The 20,858-nt window shown below is 40.9% G+C and overlaps 2 protein-coding genes across 3 annotated transcripts; both read right to left on the bottom strand.

Annotated features, from left to right (window-relative positions):
- Positions 1-66: 66 nt before the first annotated feature.
- Positions 67-15,343, bottom strand: grm6b (glutamate receptor, metabotropic 6b). 2 transcript variants are annotated; one of them, XM_030728934.1, is made up of 11 exons: positions 13,293-13,876; positions 10,121-10,337; positions 8,810-8,945; positions 8,499-8,653; positions 8,051-8,191; positions 7,728-7,928; positions 6,822-6,961; positions 5,713-6,121; positions 5,463-5,677; positions 5,076-5,387; positions 67-1,647 (listed from the first exon to the last, which is right to left on the bottom strand). In XM_030728934.1, exons 1-11 carry the CDS (start codon positions 13,827-13,829, stop codon positions 1,408-1,410), a joined length of 2,703 nt encoding a protein of 900 aa, XP_030584794.1. In that variant the 5' UTR covers positions 13,830-13,876; the 3' UTR covers positions 67-1,407. The 2 variants fall into 2 exon arrangements, with proteins under 2 accessions (XP_030584794.1, XP_030584793.1); XM_030728933.1 differs by lacking the exons at positions 67-1,647; positions 5,076-5,387 and adding an exon at positions 14,867-15,343 and having other exon boundaries at positions 5,530-5,676; positions 13,293-13,885.
- A 147-nt stretch (positions 15,344-15,490) lies between these two features.
- Positions 15,491-20,740, bottom strand: LOC115780166 (catechol O-methyltransferase B-like). Its single transcript, XM_030729200.1, is given in 7 exon segments — positions 15,491-16,177; positions 16,271-16,378; positions 16,380-16,403; positions 16,494-16,687; positions 16,779-16,896; positions 19,267-19,438; positions 20,536-20,740. Coding segments are annotated over 7 exon segments (882 nt in total). The 5' UTR covers positions 20,622-20,740; the 3' UTR covers positions 15,491-15,997.
- Positions 20,741-20,858: the final 118 nt, after the last annotated feature.

Consider the following 20,858-nt stretch of genomic DNA (forward strand, 5'->3'; position numbering starts at 1 on the left):
CTCAAAATAATAACAATATTTTTATGAAGGTTTTTTTTTTTTGGGAATCAACAATTTCCTCTTGACTTTTATTCACAAACATGTCAATGAACTGTGCTGTCCTGCAGAGGGCAGCAGAAACAATATTTTCTCACATAAGGACACGACTCTGGGGGGCAGCCTGCACTGCAAGTGAAATTGCACCGCACACGAGTCCATTTATATTGAAAAGGCTGTGCCAGAACAACAGGAAATGCTCAAAAAATGTCAATCAAAACCTGAGCTGTATGGTTGTCAAGCAACAAAATATTTGCTGCAAATAATATACTTGCAAAAAAAAAAAAAAAAAAGAATGGGGGCTTTTGTTGATCCTGTCCCTTTTTTAGTGTTAAAGTAATTTTATTGTTTGCAGAAATGCAGTATTTGTTAGATGGAGGACGCAATCCAACGCAGCCAAAAGAGGTGAAGCTTGCTTATGAAGTTCTCATGCATTAACAGAAATGTAGCTTTTCTATAGCTTTGGCATGCAGCCGTACAAACTGACCTTTACACAGATTGTTTGATATTTGGACAGACAATATGGGGAAATGGCAACGATTGTTTTCCACCACAGAAAATTGAAAAGTAACAGGTCCAAGATAACTCAACCTGGTCACAATCACTTATATCCTGTTTGCACCCGTGAACTCAGTTTCCGCAATAAAAACAGTCCATCCTCTGCCAAAATAATTGCAGTGATAAGACTAATTAAATGCTGTGTTGCATTAGTGACTGGATATTGATTTAGCTCTGAGTGATTATATTTTTGTGGTTGGTTGTACCTAGCCGGGGGAGTCATTATGACAGGATGTGGTGGTGCATTTTAAAAGCTACTTCCTTCCACTGCAAGCATAAAAAAGTCACGACAGCCCATATAAATAATATTTCAAAAACATTCATGTAAACATTAAACACATAACCCATGCAGTGCTTTTGGAGCCTGTAAACGGTGACGTTTCATTGACCCCCTAGGGATTTGACATAAGTGTACATCTTACTGCGAGCAATGGTCGCCATTTAAGCTTAACTTTTTTTTTTTTTTTTCATTGTCTATCTTCGTCATGAGGCGCACGTGTAGATCATTTTGAAGTCCATTCAAGGTGGTTCCGCATCATTCCATGCCCGTTTTAAGCTGTCCAGTGTTTTCCATGATGAGGAGTGAGCCGTTCAGGTTTCTTTTGTGCTTTCACCTTCTGGATTATCCAAAGTGTGAAAAGAAAATTCATCCACAAAATTTTTTGCTGGTATTTCAATCCATAATTAAAAGAGAGGGGAGGGAAAAAGAGATCCAGCCAAAAAGCTTAAATTAAATGCTTTTTTTGTTTTGTTTTGTTTTCCACTCTTTGCAAACCATCTCTTTGTTGGCTTTAGTTGCCATTTTGAGTCATGTCACTGTGACCTGTCAGGCTCAACCTTGGACTCTCCATTCTGTTTGTCGTTGGACTTCAGCGACAGGTGCGTGGTCACGGTAGCCGCCTGCACCACAGCTTTAAAGCTGCGTTTTCTCTTTTGGACGTTCTGCTCCGGGTGGAAGATGATGACGTAGAATTTGGGGATATAGAGCATGCCCAGAGATACGGTGGCACTCAGGCTCATGGACACTGTCAGGGTAGTGGTCTGGATGAACATCTGCAACAGAGGAAAGTGTTCAGAAAAATCTTTCCACACAGTTATTGTTACCATAATTCATTTCCTCAGTCTAAACATTTGGGCCCAGTTTCCCGTACAGGGATTAAGTCTAATCCTGGACTAAATATTTTTTCCTATTGTGGTCTTCATTGACTTTTTCCTTTTAGTCTAGGACCATGCTTAATCCATGAACGGGAAACCGGCCATTGATGTTTTCTCTGTTCTGTTGCGAACAAAAATCACTGCGTTGTGTTTTTAATTTCCACTTTTTAGTGTCCCAACTTGTTTGGAATTGGGTTTGTACTTAATTACTGTAATTAAATAGAGTTTTCAGATATGTGTACATTACTTGGATATTAATTTTTTACTTTTCATACCTACACTTTTAACTTTAACAAATATCTCTACTTTCTACTCCTTACTTTTTCAAACAAGCTGTTACTTCAGAGCATTTGAGGGGAGTTTCTGACACCTTCCCAACATCAAACCAGTTTGCATCCAAATGAGGGAAACAGTAACACATAAAAGGCAATCTATTGGTGTATCCATCACCTGCGCTTAATGTGCACAACTGATGTAAAAGATGCAAAGCTGAAAGAGGCAAAAAAAATATGCATCAAACACAAAGCAAAGACATGTCTGTGACAAAAGTACAGTCCTGACAGAAAATGAAGACCTTTGTCAGCTGTGCACACAAATAGCTGTAAGAAATGTCTTTCAAAGAGCTACTTTTTCACTTAAGTAAAAAAAGTTGAATCAGTACTTCAACTTCTACTAGCTTTAGCCGATGCTGCTTCACCATCTCGTTCAAATATGGTCACTTCTTGCACCAAAAAACCCAACATAGTGGCGACCAAAAAAGGATTAAGGATTACGTTGAGGCTTCAAAACACAGTCCCATGGGTGATGTCACTGTGGCTATTGCCATCTTTTATATACAGTCTATGGTGATGCCAAAAATTTCTTTAATAACCCCCAAAAATATTGTGTGGCACAATAATTTATACATAAAATTACACACACACACAAAAAAAACAAAAACGGGATATCTTATTGCATTTACTCGCATTTTCCTGTAGGATATCAAGTGCGTTATTTTGGTCATTCTGGCCCATGAGAGGAAGCAAGGGGTCAAAGTTGAATGCCCATTGGAAGTGGTGTGCCCCAATTTCATGCATACTGTTTGCATACTGCATGCAGCAGCTAGTTTTGAAGGCAGGGTACATGTAATCTCCGCTGTCACAGTGCAGCCCTTACAATTTTCATCTCAAAGCAGACACGGCCGTGTTTTCCCCCTGCTGAATGATTTATGATCTGGTATATGTAGTCAAGAAAGGAGGCTTTTATTTATGGGTTCTGACCACATCTCCTCCTTGCTACTCTTTCTCTTTTTGCAAAAAAATCCAACAATAATCACAGAGAGCGACTTCCTCCGAGCTCAGCCTTCAAACAATTATAAGAACTCATTATTCAAGAAAACTAAACGGGTCATAAATAAATAAAACCACATGTATCATAAATAAGATATTTTTGTGCCATAAATAAGTCATATGTTGCACAGTATCCTCAGCAGCAACACTTCCTGGCTCATGTCCATATAGTACAGTTTCTTTTATCATCTTTGACATGTTTTTGTCAGTTCCTCGTAGCGGTGGTGGTTTGGGAGCAAAGTGGATTGTAGTTGTGTGTGCAGCCTGAGGCGAGCAGAGGGACTGGCTCAGAATCACTGTATGGTCCTTTCGTGGGTAATTACAGTCATCACACAGGTAGATCACCTCCTCCAACACGTGATGGGAGGATAACAGCCGCTACTTTCATGAGCCAGACAAAAGTTAAGGGCTATATTTAGCTCTTTTTTCTAAGTGATGATTAATTGAATGGGATGGCTGAATCGGTCTAGGAGGGATTCTTATCGTCCCTCAGCTCTTCTGACCTCCTTTCCTTTTCTTAATTCACTTCATTTCCATTTGGAAGAGGTGAAAAGACTTTGAAAGCACCTCAGGCTTTAATTGTTTCAGCCTGACTGATTCATAATACGGCTCTCTATTAGCCAATGCCCGTCTCTATTTTTCAAATATGAACCCCAACTGTCTCGTACTTTGTGATGGCAGCAAATAGCCCACAAGCTAAATTAAACCCTCAGTACAGTGGGAGCAGGATGTCCTGTGAGTACAGCAGGAAGCAAATACAATATGACAGGCAACAAACTCTGATTTCACTTTCAGCAACTGAGAGATTCATTTAACTTTTTTTTTACAGTTAGTGTGTTACTGTGCATTACGTAATTTGATTCAACGTACTGTTTATTGTAACTGTAAGGGGAACGCAGTAAATGCTTATATAATGTAATCAGATTTAATTATGTGTTTGAAAAAGATCAATTTGGACTGTGCAGAAGAATTTATTAACTTATTATTTATTGGGTCAAATTATTACTTTATTCATGCTTTTTTTTTTTTCATTTTATTTTTCAATCCAACACAAAGAGTGGCCTGAAATAATTCAACTATTCATTTGTCTTTTACTAAACAGATTTATTTTTGGCCTCTGAAATCTGAAATTTTCCTGCTATTCTTTGTCTCATATAAAGGGACTGTCCTCCTCTAAAAGAGCTTTTTGACCTCCCCTGGAAGGACATTCACCTGGAGAGTAATGAAAATACTTTTAACCATTATTTTTATGTACTCAAGGACATTTTTTTTGTTTATCAAATTGCCAAAAAAAAGAATTTAAATGCATACTCTGTTAAGGAAGGCAGTACCTATTCTTTACATTAACTACTATATATGTGTGTGGATTGTGCTTACATGATTACTACAGAAATTAGTTGAAAAATTACTTGTTTAAAAAAAATGTAGCCATATGTAGGCCTAATTTTTAACCACATGATTTTTGTACTCCCCTTTGAAACCATAATTTGTTTATGGATTGTTTGGATATTGGTTTTGCAGTTGTTGCAACAGAACATAATTTGTACTGTCAAATCAAAAAGACAGAAGTTAATACTGCATAATAATTCACACATTCCTAATTTTACTTGAAGCAGATGTACAGACTGGACATATGCACTGGCCCCAGTAATTACTTGTGATGCAGTTATGTGTAAGTGAGGTGTTCTACTGTATTTGAGGTAAACCTAATTATGTCATATTTTACTTTCAAAATCTAATAACAAAGGCAGTCAAATAAAAGAATTGGTGTGATAGGTACAGTATTTTTCCTAAATATAGTGGAGTTTTTATCTCTTTTTATTTTCTCTAATAAATCTTCACATCATTTTCTCAGATAATTGATTTGTTTTGTCACTCCAAAATGCACATATATGTAAATCTACAAGGATCTAAAAGGGAAAAACAGGAAATGTTGACACTAGATAACATAAAATGAACAGTGAGCCATTAAGCCTGTAAAAATGGTACATTTCGTACCTTCTCTGTAGACTGAGCTGTGCCGAAGAAGATGGGTACAAAGGCCAGCCAGATGATGCAGGTGGTGTACATGGTGAAGCCGATTGGCTTGGCCTCATTGAAGGTCTCAGGAACACCTCTGCTCTTGATGGCATACACTGTGCAGGTGATCATCAGTATAATACTGTAGCTCAGACACAATATGAGGGACAGGTCAGACATGTCGCACTTGAGAATTCCACGGGCAAACTCTGGATTTGGAGGCTTCTGCTCTTCATAGTCAATGATGGTGTGGGGGGGTATCACACCAAACCAGATGAACACCCCGAGTAACTGTAGAGGAAAGGAGCCTTAGACTGCTACATAAGGTCTGAGTGATCTATGGCAAAGAAGCATTCACAAGCTTACCTGCACTGAGATGAGTATAAAAGTAATAATCAGCTGAGAGGTGGGGCTGATGAACTTAGGCGGCGTGACCGACTTCTTGCCCTGTTCAAAGATGCGGTAGATCCGGTTGGTCTTGGTGAGCATGGCAGAGTTGCTGATGCACATCCCGAGCCCCAAAAACAGGCGGCGGAAGGCGCATACTACCACACTGGGCTCTGCAATCATGAGGAAGGTGGGGGGGGTTTGTGGTGTGGTGTGTGGTTTTTTTGTGATGGGTAGATGAGGAAGATTCCCGTCAGCAAAACGTAGCTGAGCTCTCTGCCAGAAGCCCGGACAATGGGTGTGTCATTGAAGCGGATAAACGTGACAATGACTGCAGTGGGGGCTAAGATGCCCAGGATGGCCAAGAAGACAGGGATGATGGCCCAGGGAGAGCTCCACTCCAGCTTGATGATGGGCGTGGGTCGGCAGCCCGTGCGGTTCTTTAAGGGCCTCATGTCGAATGGGCACATGTCACAGGTGAACTCATCCAGCAGGTACTGGTAGCCATCGCAGAGCTCACAGTGCCAGCAGCAGGGAACACCCTTCACCATCTTCTTCCTCTCGCCAGGCTCGCAGGGAAAGCTACACACAGACTCTGGAATTTTACGGTCACCACCTGACCACTGCATCTCCTCTGGCTGGAATGGATGCATTAAAAAAAACAGTGTCTTACTACATTAGCACCGGCTGGGCTAATAACTACTGTCCTTACGCACAAACTCAGAAGAAAATGAAACAAGAAACAGCTCATCTGTTGGTGGGCATCCTTACATACATCTGAACAGAGTCAAGCCAGTTGTCTGTTTTCTGTCTAAAGCTATCTATTCACTAGACAGTTTCAGCTATCTGCTGCCAAAAAGCTAGTCAGAAAAGGAACCTTACATTAACAGAATAGTTTAAAATAACACTTTTGCCACTTTCATGTCTGTTCAATGTGAAGTTAGCAGTTAGCTTAGCATAACGACTGGAAACAGGGCAAACATTCAGACCTTTGAAAAGGAACAAAATGTCAGTTTGCACTTTAACAGAGCTGTACAGCTTTGTGCTGGATGCGTGGCACCCTCACAGTAATCAGGACTCGGGGAAGTCACTGCTCTTTAGAGCTTTAGATATCTTGATGCACGCTCAGTCATCCAGGTAAGGAAATCCCAGAAAGTCCAGATGAACAGAATCAACTTTCTCTAGTTTTACTTTGGATAGAGCAAAACCAGAGCTCTCCTGTTTACAGTTTATAATGCAAAAGTAAGTAAATGTCTCATGTTCTTGCACAACTCTCAGGAACAAATTAACTTCTTAATAACACATTGTACCTCAAATGCACTAAAAACAGATATTTACGTTGAGGCGCAGGTGGTTTGTCCACTGGCCGATAATCTTGTAGCCAGGATTGCTGACATTGGACATCTGGTACTGGAAGATGTCGTATCGACCTGGAGCATCTCCGTTCTCATTGAACATCACTCCAGTTCCTGCACTACCTGTTTGATGGAGACAGTTTAAAAAGCCCTGTGCACTATCAAAAAAAAGCAAAAAGTAAGAAGGCATTCAAACTGCCTTAGCTGGAGAAATACACCCCCATCTTTAGTGGCAGAGAGAACACCCACACACTGTTGAATCCAGCTTATTGCTTACTTCAGTCTTGTGCAATCATGTGAAAGCTGAGTGCAGGATGCTCTTTAGTGAAGCCTCTCCTCTATGAGTACAGTCTTTCAGTGCACTCTCCTCTGTTGCCCTAACGTGATTGAATGTTCCTCTCAGGTCCCTGCAGGCGCTCAATCAGAATATCTTCCATACAAGCCAAGGTCATCCAGCAAGAGGAGCGCAGTAAATAGGATGCTTTCATACGATACTTTTTTTTCCAAACCGCAATATTTTTTAATGCAAGATGAGGATGAAAAGGGTTCGTTGTGTATAGAGAAGAGCGAGGACGCAGCCCAAGGGAGGGGACGTGCTTTGAAGAAATGCGGCGTGTTCTGCAGCTAGGTACATTAGCAGAAACATCTCAAAGCTTGCATCTTCAACACGACCTCCCTTCCGCTGTGTTCTCCTTTAAATTTGCTTCTTTTTTTAAAACCTCTCCAGTGACAGAGAGCAGTAGTAGAAAAGCAAAGGTTTTGCTAACAAAAAAATCTCCTAGCAGCATTTCTCTCCAAGCAGCAAAGGAGTGAAACTCTCCTTTTATCTAAATCAGCAGACACATCATGAGAGAAGCAAGGAAAGACAGACTGAAAGTTGGAAGCTCACCATTGAAGTTTACAGCGCGAATGTACTGGAGGAGCATGCGTCCATCCACAGGGTCCATCTTTTCGCAGACACCCATGGAGCCAGGACAGAGGTCCAGGTGCATGCTGTGCAAGGCGTGGGCCATGGCGTACACGGCATCAATCACAAACTGCACTTTGCCCTCCTGTTCATACTGAGAGTCTCGACTGATTCTTTCTTCACCTGGCACACAACAAAAAATGGCACTCGGGTGTGGTGACTAATGCAGAACTTAAATAATAATAATAAAACCCCACTTGTTATTTTCACTGACTTCCTTTCAGTACAAACTGCCGCCTGCTTACCTGTACATTTTCTTCTACCAGGATCGTATTTTATCCCGGGGCGAGTCAGTTTGCACTTGAAGTCGTCCTCCCAGAATTCTGCGAACCAGATGTTTCTTCTGTTGTTCTCTAGCGACCTCGAAGTGAAGTACTGGTCGAACCCTGAATCATTTGATTTTGTGTTATGTTAAAACAGTTAAAATAATAGGTCATGTTGGAGCAGAGATAATGATTTTTTTTTTTTTTTTTTAAAGAAAAACTTTTAAATATGGCTCAGACTTACTTTTCTCAATTTATACAGGTTGGAAATATCAGATCAGTGATAAATCAGACTTATCAATCATTAATTTCCTTTATATGGTGCACTGATATTAGACTCATCTGTCAATGTCACAGGCTTCTGTGGGTACTCTTATTGCATGCAGCTGTTCACAGTTAGATTTAAGGCTCATTTAATACGCTGTCCTACCGTCAATGGAGGCTCTTTTGGGCAGGATGGTAACAGCACCCTCAGCCACTTCCTCCTGATCTTCAATTGGGGAGTTTTTTGATCCCCAACTATCCGATCCAACAAACAGGAAGTGACCTGTAAGATTGGCCTTTTTGGCAGCCTGCAACACCCGTCTAAAAGAGGACATATTATATGCCATCATACACTTTCTTCTTCTTTTGTTCTCTCGCTGAGAATGATTATAAAACAGGAGACTAGACAATGAAATGTAAAACAGCATCCTGGTGACTTCATATATCTAATACAGCATGCGGCAGAGCATGACTCACTTGATGTCGTCCTCATTGGCAAAGATGATGACCCCACGAGCATTGGAGGTCTCCATCAGCCTCTTGATGATTTTATCAAACTCCCCTGGTCTGGGCTCTCGTGGAATCTTTATGGACTGCGCAATACACAGCCCTCCTGTATCATAAACAAGAGAAATTACCTTTAGATATTCATGGGTATTACTCTACATTTATGTTTTCATCCTTTTTGTTTGCAATGTTAGCATGCCAATATCAGCTCAGTTGCAATGGTTGCTGTCCTGGGCTGAGTTTTTATTTATCTCTTTTATTTTTTGGTCTGCTGACTGGATAGATTAATGCTGTACACAGCACTGCATCCAGCACACATTATCAGCTCTTTGTCTTGGGTCCGTTTTTTGTGCCTGTGCTTGTGTCATACAAACTTTAGAATTTGATTGGCCTATCCTGGTCCCACCCTCTCGAATTCTGTTGTTACATTAGTGCAACCATGGGCAAAAATTATGTGGAGAGGGAAACAAAGAGGTCCTGACCTCCAGTCCTGTCTTCCCCAGTGCATCATTGTAACTCCTTTACATTACAAACGAGAATTTGAAACAAACCACATGTGAAATTATTCTATTATTATAATTCTATTAATTCTATTATAATTCTATTATACCATGCAATAGAATAAAGTGGTCAAAACCAGCCTGCACTCTGTTAGCTCCTTTACCTTGAGGTTTAATCTTATGTTTTAGGGCAGCCACATCTCCTAATGCACGTTTATGATGCAGGAGGTCCGTCTTCAATTAAAATGATTATAAATCACCGAATTTTGAGCCAATTTTCAAGTGGTTTCTTTTGGTGTCTCTGATTGAATTTCCTGATTTTCTAGATCCCCCCAGCTGGTTCTTAGTCCCAACATGCCACCCCAATTTAAATCTTCCTGAACACGCCTCAAAGTGGTGAAGGAGAAACGTCAGGAGATCATCAAACTCATCAGGATTCACTGTCTGGATACCATGTACAAAATATTATGGCAAACCATCCAGTAGTTGATGTAGAGATATTTCCATCTAGATAAAGTAGTAAACAGACAGAGGCATTAGACTGGTCACAGCAAGGTGCTGGTAAGGCAGTGTGCTGACCTTCACTATCACTGATGTATGTGAATTAAATGTGAACACTAATACATTAGAACTGACAGGTCAACCCTCTGTGTAGATTTAAAAGCACAAATGATATTATTAAACTGCTCTTTCCTGTCTTTTAATGAGGGGGAATAACACAAATGAGTAATCCCTTATTGTCGCAGCAGCAAATTCACAATCATACAGTCACACACACAACCTGCTTCTCTGGAGATCTGGATGAAGGCATCGACTCCGCTCTCTCCGTAGTTGCCCTCAGATGCCAGTGTGGAGACATAGTTCCAGCCCATGTTTTTGACTATGTCCACCATGGCCTGGGCCTGGTAGGAGTCAGGAGGCACCACACGGGAGAAGAACTCATAGCGGCTGTTGTCGCTCAGCTCTGGGGCAGTCGAGGCATAGCTGATCTGGGGGATCTGAGACACAGGAACGGGTCATTTGTGATGAAAGAGTTGGGTCAAGTGGAAAACATGAGCAGTGGTGATTATTAGGCCAATATGAGAATCCAAAAGGTAAAAGGGATGACAAGAGGCAGTGAACCATGTCAGAGCATGATGCACCACTTACTCACAAGGCAAGACCTTAAATGGATGCCTCCCACAGTAATACTGGCAAGTCACAGCGCATTAAAATCCCCAAATTGGACTATCATAGTGTGTTCATCTCTTGAAAAGCCCAGAGCTGGTTTGTGCTAAGGATACAGTCGTCACAGTAGAGTACAGATGGTAGGAACCATAGCAGTAAAAGCATTTGTTTTAGGGGGGGAAAAATGGAAGGGAAGATTAATTTGCTGGTGTGCAACATCTTTAATGACACAGTTTATGTCGACATTCTCTACCCTGAACCTGCTAATGCCGGTTCCCCCCAACGTGGCTTAACATCAGGCCCTCTGGAGAGCATGAAGAGAGAAAGGTATTCACAAGGGGCAGTGACGGGAGAAGGAGAGAGGACCGAGAGAACCATTTCACAGATTATCTGCAAGGATTAGTGGGGTTTTAGTCAAATTACGTTAAGCACAGAGGGAGAGACAGAGATCAGGAGACTAGAGAAAGGTTAGCATTTCTCAGCTGTAAGCCATACAATTTATTTAATTCTGGTGGCAACATGCAGCTTACATTTGCTGCTCTGCGTTTAACCCACTCAGCTTCAAATGTACCGGTCAGCTTCAATGTTCCAGACCACATCCTTAAATCAGAGGTGAACTTTTCCTCCCTCTTCTACCCCCTTGTAAGAGTGACTGCTCATCTGAGTGGCATGTGACATCATCAGTGTCCAGAGGAGTCTTTATGATTGTCTGCAAAGTCATTCAAATGTTTGCATGCAAATTTATAATGAGAAAGACAAACACATAATCCTCTCTGGAATTAATCCCACAGAAGCATCTGCACCAATTCACTTGTTAAAATCAATGAGCCGTATCGCTAACATAAGCATCCTCTTATAGTCCAGTCTTGCTGAAATCTGCTTATAATCATAAAACAAGCAAAAATGCTGAAGAATTACCATTATAATTGTAATTTATTTTGTACAACCTTGAATTATTAGGGGTTAATTAACAGTCAATGAATGTGTTACATTAATGAGTTAACGGCTCCAGGTGTGTGTTTGTTTTGTTATTTTTTGCAAATTTTACAAAAACTTTTTTTTTTTTTTTTTTAAAAGGGCACTGAATGCATGCTGTATGTCCCAGCACTAATTACTAATTTGAAAAACAGACTGATCAAGATTTTTTTATGTTCACCTATTGCAATAATAATAATCATAAAAATGCATTTGGTACATGTTACAACAAAAACTGTCCTGGTTATGAGCAGATGTTCAATATGTAGTGAACGTCAGACTAGAAGCATTTGCAGTCTGGAAAGCAGCACATATGGACAGTACGAGGAAACGCACTATTTAGCTAAATCTACTTCACACTGGTCACTAATTGCTGTTATCCTAGAACCAATGCCATCCTGCTACCCTGATGCTCTATTTTGAGCCCAGGGTCCTGAGCTGCTGAGAGGGGCTTAGTGGAGTTGGTGAATTCTGTAGTTAACATCTGCCCTCTATGCAAGTTGCTCCTCCTTCAACTCAGAATCCTCATCACGAAGAATCATGCAACAAGTAGAATCCACGAGGGTGGAATTTTTTTTTTTTTTTTTCCTACCAGACTGATGTATTTGGATTTTTCAGCATTACTGGCTGGTGCCAAATGTAGGATTTGCACACACTCAGTGTCCCATCATCTCTATGAACAATGTGTGATCAGTGTGTAAAGGTAAATCACCTGCCAAGAAAAAAAAACTTACCTGAATTAGCCTGCAGATTCCAGCTGTTAGAATAATGGATTCACAACCCCATAAAAGTGTCATATCATAGGGCTAATGCAGAGAGACAGACAACCATGCACGCTCACATTCACACCAACGGCCAATCAACCTAACGTCCAATCAGTTATCTTAACAAACATGTTTTGGGCTGTGATCAGAGTACCAGGAGAGAACCCACACAGGCAAAACGCTGCACCATCAAACCACTATTCTAATGTGAAGAAGACAAACGTAATAGAAATAGTTTTCATTAATTCCATCTGAATATAATGATGACAAAGGTCCATAGTATCATCTAAGGAGGGATTTTTTAAAAATAAATAAGACCTAAATTTGCAGTGACCTGTCAGAATAATACAAACAATCACAAATGTTGTAATTCTAGTATTACAGGAACTGAAGGTTCAGCTATGTAAATTAACTTCAGAAGTGTGAGTTTCCACACATGGGAAGTCTGTTTATTGGCCACAGCTGGTCACTGATATCACTACAAGCTGCTCAGATCTAAAATTAGGGATGTATTCCATAAAACAGCTCATTTTCTGGTGCAGTCTCCTCTGTCTCGCTATATGAAAATCTTTTTTTTTTTTTAACCTTGTGCTTCTGGACCCCTTATTGCTCGTGACCTGTTGAGCCAGTTGCTGTTTGTAATCCTCAGTTACTTTCTGAGTGAAGATTTTAGATGCTTTAATAGAAGAAAGTATTAAACTTTTATTTTTACTTTGCTAGCATGACAAAAGAGAGATATTAAATCCTGACACACTAAATCACAAAACCACCTTAAGATTGCAGTATTTTAAAAACATAAAGCAATAATGAAAGAACTGTTAACTGAGCACAGTTTGGTTAAACTTGTTTTCTTTGCACCCATCATAATTTTCTCTCCTGACCCTCTGACTGGGAACTACTGTGCTCTCTTTGTGAACAAACTCAGGAGAAATCATGAAGGGATCATGGCTTACGTCTTTATCAGCTTACTTTCTTAAAAGAGCCGCTGTCCCAAATATTCTGCCCTTTCACTGGTTAACAAAGTGAGGATAGTTAAAGAAATCTCACCGCAAATAGTCTGAGCACATTGGCCACCATGATGGACACCGAGCTGCCAGACGCACCGATCACCCCAACCACCCTCTCTGGTTTGGGGATGATCGGAGGCTCTCCGTTTGAGCAGCGAACATCTGAGTTGTCCTTCTGGATGAGGGCCTGGACAAAGGTGAGTGACTGTTCCAGGGCGTAGGTGTCTCTGGAGCAGGTGTCCAGGATCCGAGCCCCAAGTGTCATGTTAGGCAGCAGCTCGGGGTCACTGTTGATCTGGTCCAAGGCGTAAAGCATGGCCTCCAGTCGATGGATCCCCTTTTCTCTCTTGATCTCACCGCAGGGTATTCCAGCGGGCCCCCGGGAGTGCACCGGGAAGAGGCCACCAAGGGTGATGTCGCCCTCGATTTTGATGGATTGAGGCTGTGTGCCCTGCTGGGCCCGTGAGACTGGACTGAAACCCACCAGCAGAACCCAAAGCAACTGGAGCCATGCCTGGTATCCATATGATGTACCGAGCCAGCAACATTGATGGGATGAGTGGACCTCTGATATCATGATGATGACCAGCAGAGGTACTGACAGCACTGGGCCACTCCCTCTACCTTTGACACCTGAGGAAATTAAGAAAGGGGGTGTTAACATCTCATTATTGTTGTAGTTACAGCAAGTAGAAATTTAGTTTTCTCAGTTTACCTGATTAACTGTTCTTTTTATTCAACCTTCACGGATCTGCCATATGCACGAAGCAGTCCAAGGGGGATATTTAAATCCAGCATTCAAGTTCAAACACACAAAATGTCAAATTCTGTGTCCCATGTATCATTTTATAAATATTTCTCTGCAATTCTTAATGTCAAGTTTGATGTGTTTTAGTTGCACATCATAACTGCAGAACAGCCAATAAGTCTGCGGAGTTGATGAGGTCAGTGCTAATAGTGATTCCCTTATTAGGTAGCAAAGTGTAACAATGCAGAAAAAACAAGTACGGTCTAACATCTTTTTCTGTGCTTTGAATGGGAAAAACGCAGGCGAAAGAACAAACTGTAAGCTACAGAGGTGCACTTAAAAAAACTGCAGCTGAAGAGTAGATTTTAGCAAAGATGCAGGATGACACAGAGTGGAAGCTTTTATCATGAAGAGCTAAGAGCCGATGATGGAAAATGCCATAAATTTTGCAGAACAAAACATTGACTAAATCCTGACTGCATTTCATGCTTCAAAAGCTGGAGCAGGTTAATTATATCTGCATGGTTGTGGATTTGCAAAATCTACAATAATCAATTGAGCTCCTTCATTTTTAAAAAAAAAAAGTCAGAATTATAATTTCACAAGGTTAAATATATTCAGTGTTTCCAGGCAGAATTTGGACGGTAAATATTAATAACAGGGTAATTTAATTTTGTTGGAAAAAAAAACTCTCATGTTTAAAACCCCTTATCCTTCTGCTTTTCTATACTCTGCTTATAAAGTTACATTAAAAAAATATATGAAATCAATACAAGCATGAATTGAATCAAGCTGTATAATCACAAATTTCAAAAATTTCCCTCGTACACAAGAAGCGAAATCGTTCGTGTAAAGGCACGTCTTACCTGCCCGTTCTTCATGGACCAGCCTTGATTTTGTCCATCACACAAACTCTTCCACTCAGGCCTCCATCCAGGGTCCAAAATGTGATTATATCTCTAGAGGCAAGGCTCTCCTCACTGATCGTAAATCCTCTATCATCTCAGATAGTCTGTGTGCACTCTCAAAAATAACCAAAGACACACTGAAAACAATAGTCTCGAAAAGAATGTGTTGTGATTTAGTAAAACAAAATGAAAAGACTGACTTCTGGAGCCTTTGGGGTATAATATGTGAGAATCAGAGAAAAGTGCAACATTACAGCAGTGAGATTCTACAAATCACCGGCAAATCCTTAAAAGCCCTCTCACTCTCTCGCTCTCGTTCTTTTTCCCTCTGTGTGCGTCTCCTGTCTGGGCACCCCCTCCCTCTTTCGTGCTCTCTCTTCTCTCTCATGAACCCTCCTCCTTGCTCGTTCTCTCAGCACTCTAATGGCCACAGATTGGGATTATCATGCAAGGCGTCTGTGAAGAAAGCACTAGTGGACTAGCCCATTTTTTTATACAGCTGAACCAAATGCAGAACCCTCCCCCTTCCCCCGACACACACACACGCACACACACACACACACACACACACACCAGCACGATGGACCTCAGTCACTTTGAGAGATTAGATGAGCAGCGATTTGATTCATACTCTCCCTCTGTGCACACATACACACACACATGCCTTCACACACCTGTCAACACTGGCACAATGGTGGAGAATATGAGAGCACAAAATAGGTTTCTGCACCACAGAATGCAGCTGGATTAGATTTATTATTGATTTGAGTTGATGCTCTGGGAAAAAACCTGCCCCCATATCAGTTTGCAGCTCATCTGTCAATTAGAAGATTGAATGTGTCATTACTACCATCTACTGTATCGGTATAGACATCTCAAAGAGTGCATCAAGTCTTCATACACTGGGCATTAAAGCTCATAACACACAGCTTTTTTTTTTTTTACGTCACTTTTAATTTCAGTTTATGACATTTAAAACACACGCACCTCACAGACACACACACACTCCTTTGCACTTGTAGAGTCTGTAAACCCAAGACTCTGGAGGTCTACTAGTACCTATGTAAACAGGGATTTTTTTTCTTAAAACTACCCTAAGAAGACTGATTTCTCCAAGCCATCCTCCGCTTTGGTGTACTCCAGATGAGATCTGAAGTACTGACTTTTGTATCTCGGGCTGCGTCGAACATACTTGAGGTAGTCGGGGCTTCCAGGGCAGATGACGTTATCTGCCAGCAAGACACTGCCTTTCCTTAGGAGGCCACAGTCCTGATTTAAAAACAACAAAAAAAAGACAAAATTGGGAGACATGGTAGAAAAGACAAGAGTTTAATGAGCATAGAATGAGTTGAACCGACTTGCCTCTAACAGCTTTGTGTCAGGAAGGTAATCATCTTTCCAGTGATCCATGAAAACCAAATCCAACATTTTCACCCCAAAATGCTCCTTCATTTTGGGGATCCACTCAGGCAGATGATCCTTCAACTAACTGGATCTACAAAAAAAAAAAAAAAAATCAAAACAAATAAACAACACATTGTAATCTGACATAACACATCAGCTTCTTTTTAGAGCTCCTTATTACCTTATCCTCCAATCCTGCCCAAGCAATAACCTGACAAGCAATTTTGGCATAGTCTGGGTTAAATTCGAGAGTGATGAGCTTGGCGTGTGGGGGCAGCAGGCTGGCAATCCTCACCGTAGAGTAGCCACAGTAGGTTCCCAGCTCTAAAAACAGTGGCTGGGTTCAATTCAGATACCACTGAATCAGAATGCAGCCTATGACAAAAAAAAAAGGAGAGAGAAAAATGGCCTAAATATAGTTAGGTCAAGCAAGGAATGATTTGTCATGTCATTCAAAAGTCAGTACCTTTCTCATCCCCCACATTCATGGCCCACTCCTTGTGTCTGCAGAACTCATCGATGGCTTTGACCACGCTGCGAGGGTCTCCTCTAGTGGCATTCTTCTGTACTGCACCTAAGAGTCGCTGGAGTTGATGTAGGAAATAAAAAGCACCACTGTATAAGATGTTAACTGTACTTAGAGCAAAAATATGCTTCACTGGATGATGGATCAGAAAAAAAATTGAGAATTGCATTTGTACTGCTGATAGTATTTACATGTATTTTTACACATTTCACAGATGTCCAAACAGGGATGTCTTCAGAAATTTATGGTCTGCTGCACAATTTGACTACAGTAAATGCACAACATACTGGGTGTGCAGGGCCTTAATATAGATATCTAGCAAAGAATGGAGTGTTTCATATTCCAAAAAGGGCTTTTAAACATTTTCCAGTGACTGGAGGGAATCAAGCCAAAATCTTTCCAGTCCTCAGCTCTCACCTGTAATAGACTGGGCAGTTTAGGGACACCTGTTCAGCTGCTTGTCAGTGCATATATCTAATTACATGGCAACAATTCAATGCACAATTTAGGCATGTAGACATGATCTGCTGAAGTTCAAACTGACCATCAGAATAGGGAAGAAAGGTGATTTAAGTGACTTTGAATGTGGCATAGTTGTTTGTGTCAGAGCTGGGCTGAGTGTTTCAGAAACTGTTGATCTGCTGGGATTTTCCCACACAACCGTCTCTAGGGTTTACAGAGAATGGAGTGAGAAAATGCCTTGATGATACTGGAGGTCAGAGGAGAATGGCCAGACTGCTTTGAGCTGATAGAAAGGGAACAGTAACTCAAATAGCCACTCATTTTTGCGCGGTATGCAGAAGAGCATTTCTGATTGCACATGTCCAACCTTGAAGCAGATGGGCTATAGTAGCAGAAGACTGCACCAGGTGCCACTCTATATATATATATGGCATGCCCTAACCCCACCACCACAGCACCACACAAAAAAAAAAATTACATTAAAAGGTTATGTAGTTTCACTACACCAAATACACAACATACAGAGTGTGCACAGCCTTTGATATAGATATCTAACAAATAATGGGGTGTTACTTGTGTATTTCAAAATGACTTCTACACATATAATTGTTTCCTTTTCAAAGCTGAGAGTTGAGACAGACCACCTACAAATGTAAGTGAGAGTCTGACACTTTATTTCCATTCTCTGCTCATTTTATGTCTTCATTTACTAACAAGGCTCATTAAGCGTGTTGGGATCAAAGAGGCAAAAATGCCTGCAGCTTTTCTTAAGAGACAGAAATAGGTATATCCACCCTAATTAATTAGCACAAAGTAAAAAAAAAAAGACAGAGGGGAAGAAAAGCTCTCATAAAATAAGTAGGCATTTAAGGGTGGCTGCATGTGTCTACACTGTTTTCAGAACTTAGTTCGGTTTTGTTATTCATAAAGTATTAGTCTCATAAATGTATTTCACTCTTACATTCTGCCTATGTGGATACTTTTGTAGACTCCTTCTCAGGTAGCAAAGCAGGTACAGACTGACAACAAACACTTTACTGTATGAAAACTGATTGTGACGGATTACATTAGCAATTTCAAGTCTTCACGCAACCAAAGCTCTGGGTCTCTCCATCGATAGCCAGTCATGTTACTGACCTGTTGCTGATCAAACTAATTAATTTTGATATGTTATTTGAATTAACATAGGGTTTAAATCTTTTGCAATGGTTGCATTCTAATTGTATTCATATTTTAATATGCATTTTTTTTTCTTTTCACAAGTGAAGAAGTTTTGGTTGCATGACAATCTCCGGTGTACTTCTTAACGTCTCTGTAATAGCTGCGTGTACCAATGACCCAACAACAAAAAAAAAACAAAAAAAAGATTTCTCTCCTTACCCGACAAGAATGGAGCCGAAGTGTGGTCCTTTGCTGTTGTAGCCCATCTGCAAGTGGTCAATGCATTTCAAAATGTACAACACGTCAGGATTTAACCTTTTGTACATTTTGGTATGCCCCCCCCCGTCCCCCTCACCTCAGGTGTGGCATACCCTTTCTATCATTTCTGTCCCCTCTCACCAACAAGTTCTGTCAAGGTGTTTTTTTCCACAGTCTATAGACTGTTGTAGTAAAATAAATAATAATCAATCCCAGCAAATCAGCAGTTTCAGGCACCAGCAATCAAACCATAGTTAAAGCAAAAAAAGTTTTTTTCCCCATTGTGATGTTTTGATATGAAGACTAACTGAAGCTCCTCACCTGTATCTAGATCCATGTGTGCATTGCACTACTGCCATATAATTGGCTGACAGGATAAATGCATAAACAGGTAGGTGTAAAAGTCCTGCTGATTAAACACTTCGTGTTCTATCAGCCTGAATCTCTCGATTAGCACCACTCTGTCCCAAGTGTTTGCAAAACTAAGTCACATCAGTGCTGTGTTAGGGTTGATACTGTAAGAGGTGAGTGTTTCTAGGCAGCGCACCTGAGGACGTGTGGACTGGGTCAGCGTGTCCAGCATTCGCTCCACAATTATATCGTGCCACAATAGGGCCAACCCTCCGTGATACTGCACAGCTGCGGGGATCACCCATCTGTACAGAGCATACAGAAGAGCTGCTCCACCTGTGCAGCTGTAGAGAAGAGTCAGCCACATGCTGCAACCAAGACAGAAAGTGTAAAAATATCAGTTCAGCGTGGCTACAGTGTACAGTGCTATATTATGGAAAGGGGCGGTGATAAATTAACCCCAGACACAGCGCAATAACAGCGAATCTGCATGAGATAAATGAAAGCTCTCCCCTCACCCTGCCTCTCCTTTTGTGTTGGTTTAATGAGATGGGTATTTATGCAGTGTAGAGTTGGTGCTTCACTATCAGCTGCTGCTGCCACCACCGCTGCCATGTCCAAGATGTGCCATCATATTGAGGTAATTCAATATGATATCTCTGAAGGATATCATTTAATATCAACTGCAATAAACAGTTGAAAGCACACAACGCAGTGCTTTGTGTGTAGCTTTCCTGCTCTCAGAAGCAATTAGTCTGTTTAGATTTCTCCAGCGCAGATAAAATGGGTAAGAGTGAAAATAAAAAATGAAAAGAAAAGACAGAAAAAATAAGGAGAAAAGCACAGCCAGAATTCAAAACAGGACCTGTTTCTGTGGGAAAGCAGTGAAAAGCATGGCTGGAAACAACTCTACCTTGCACTAATAATGCAACTGTGAGAGACCAATGGCTGCTGAGGTAATTCCTTTTGATTTGGAGTTTTAGTTGCATGGCAACTGGCCGGGGGTTAAGAGCTGTGTCACAAAAGGCAGTGCTTCGGGACTTTAACCTTTACTTTTGTTTCTTCTGAAAATGCAACAAAGGGCTCCGAAAATAAAATGGAGTTTTGGAAAGGCTGTGTAAGCACACACTTGCATGTTTATCATTGTGCAGATAACCAGCTGCACGAAGTTACACGCTTTTCCTGCCAAATACACGAATTCAGACTCGACTGGAATAAAACCACAGAAAGCACAACAAAACTGGTAAATATTAGTGAAGATGTGAAATCCTTTTTTTTTTGGCTTTGCATGGCTAAGTTCACAATGTTTCCTCAAACTCTTCAGTCCAATACAGGAACTAAAACCCACACTGAGCTGTGGTCTCCCTTTAGCAACTCAGGGATAAAATCTTCTTAAGAAAAACATGTGATGCAGTCTTAAAAGCGCAATTGTTACTATTACAGTCTAACAGAATAGAAGACTTACATGTGCAGGCAGGCTTGCTCCCAGTCCTCTTCTTGCTTCCTGTTGACACTGGAGGAAAATCTGTTAGTTTTCCAACAGCCGGACATATGGCTGCATTTACATGAGGCTAACTCCTCCCTCCTCTTCCTTCCACCCCCTTACTCAGAGCTGTGCTGAATGTGAGAATGCAAGGAACTCACAGCAGACCTAATCTCAACAGTCAACATACACACTCAGTGTTGGCAAAAATCCAGAACGTACCGTTATTTGTTCCAGGCATTTCATGATTTATTAGGGTTAAATATGAGTGCTGATTAAGCCACTTATTTCTAGATGTTTACACT

The sequence above is a fragment of the Archocentrus centrarchus genome, chromosome 5 (assembly GCF_007364275.1).
Source record: "Archocentrus centrarchus isolate MPI-CPG fArcCen1 chromosome 5, fArcCen1, whole genome shotgun sequence".
In the NCBI taxonomy this organism is placed as follows: domain Eukaryota; kingdom Metazoa; phylum Chordata; class Actinopteri; order Cichliformes; family Cichlidae; genus Archocentrus; species Archocentrus centrarchus.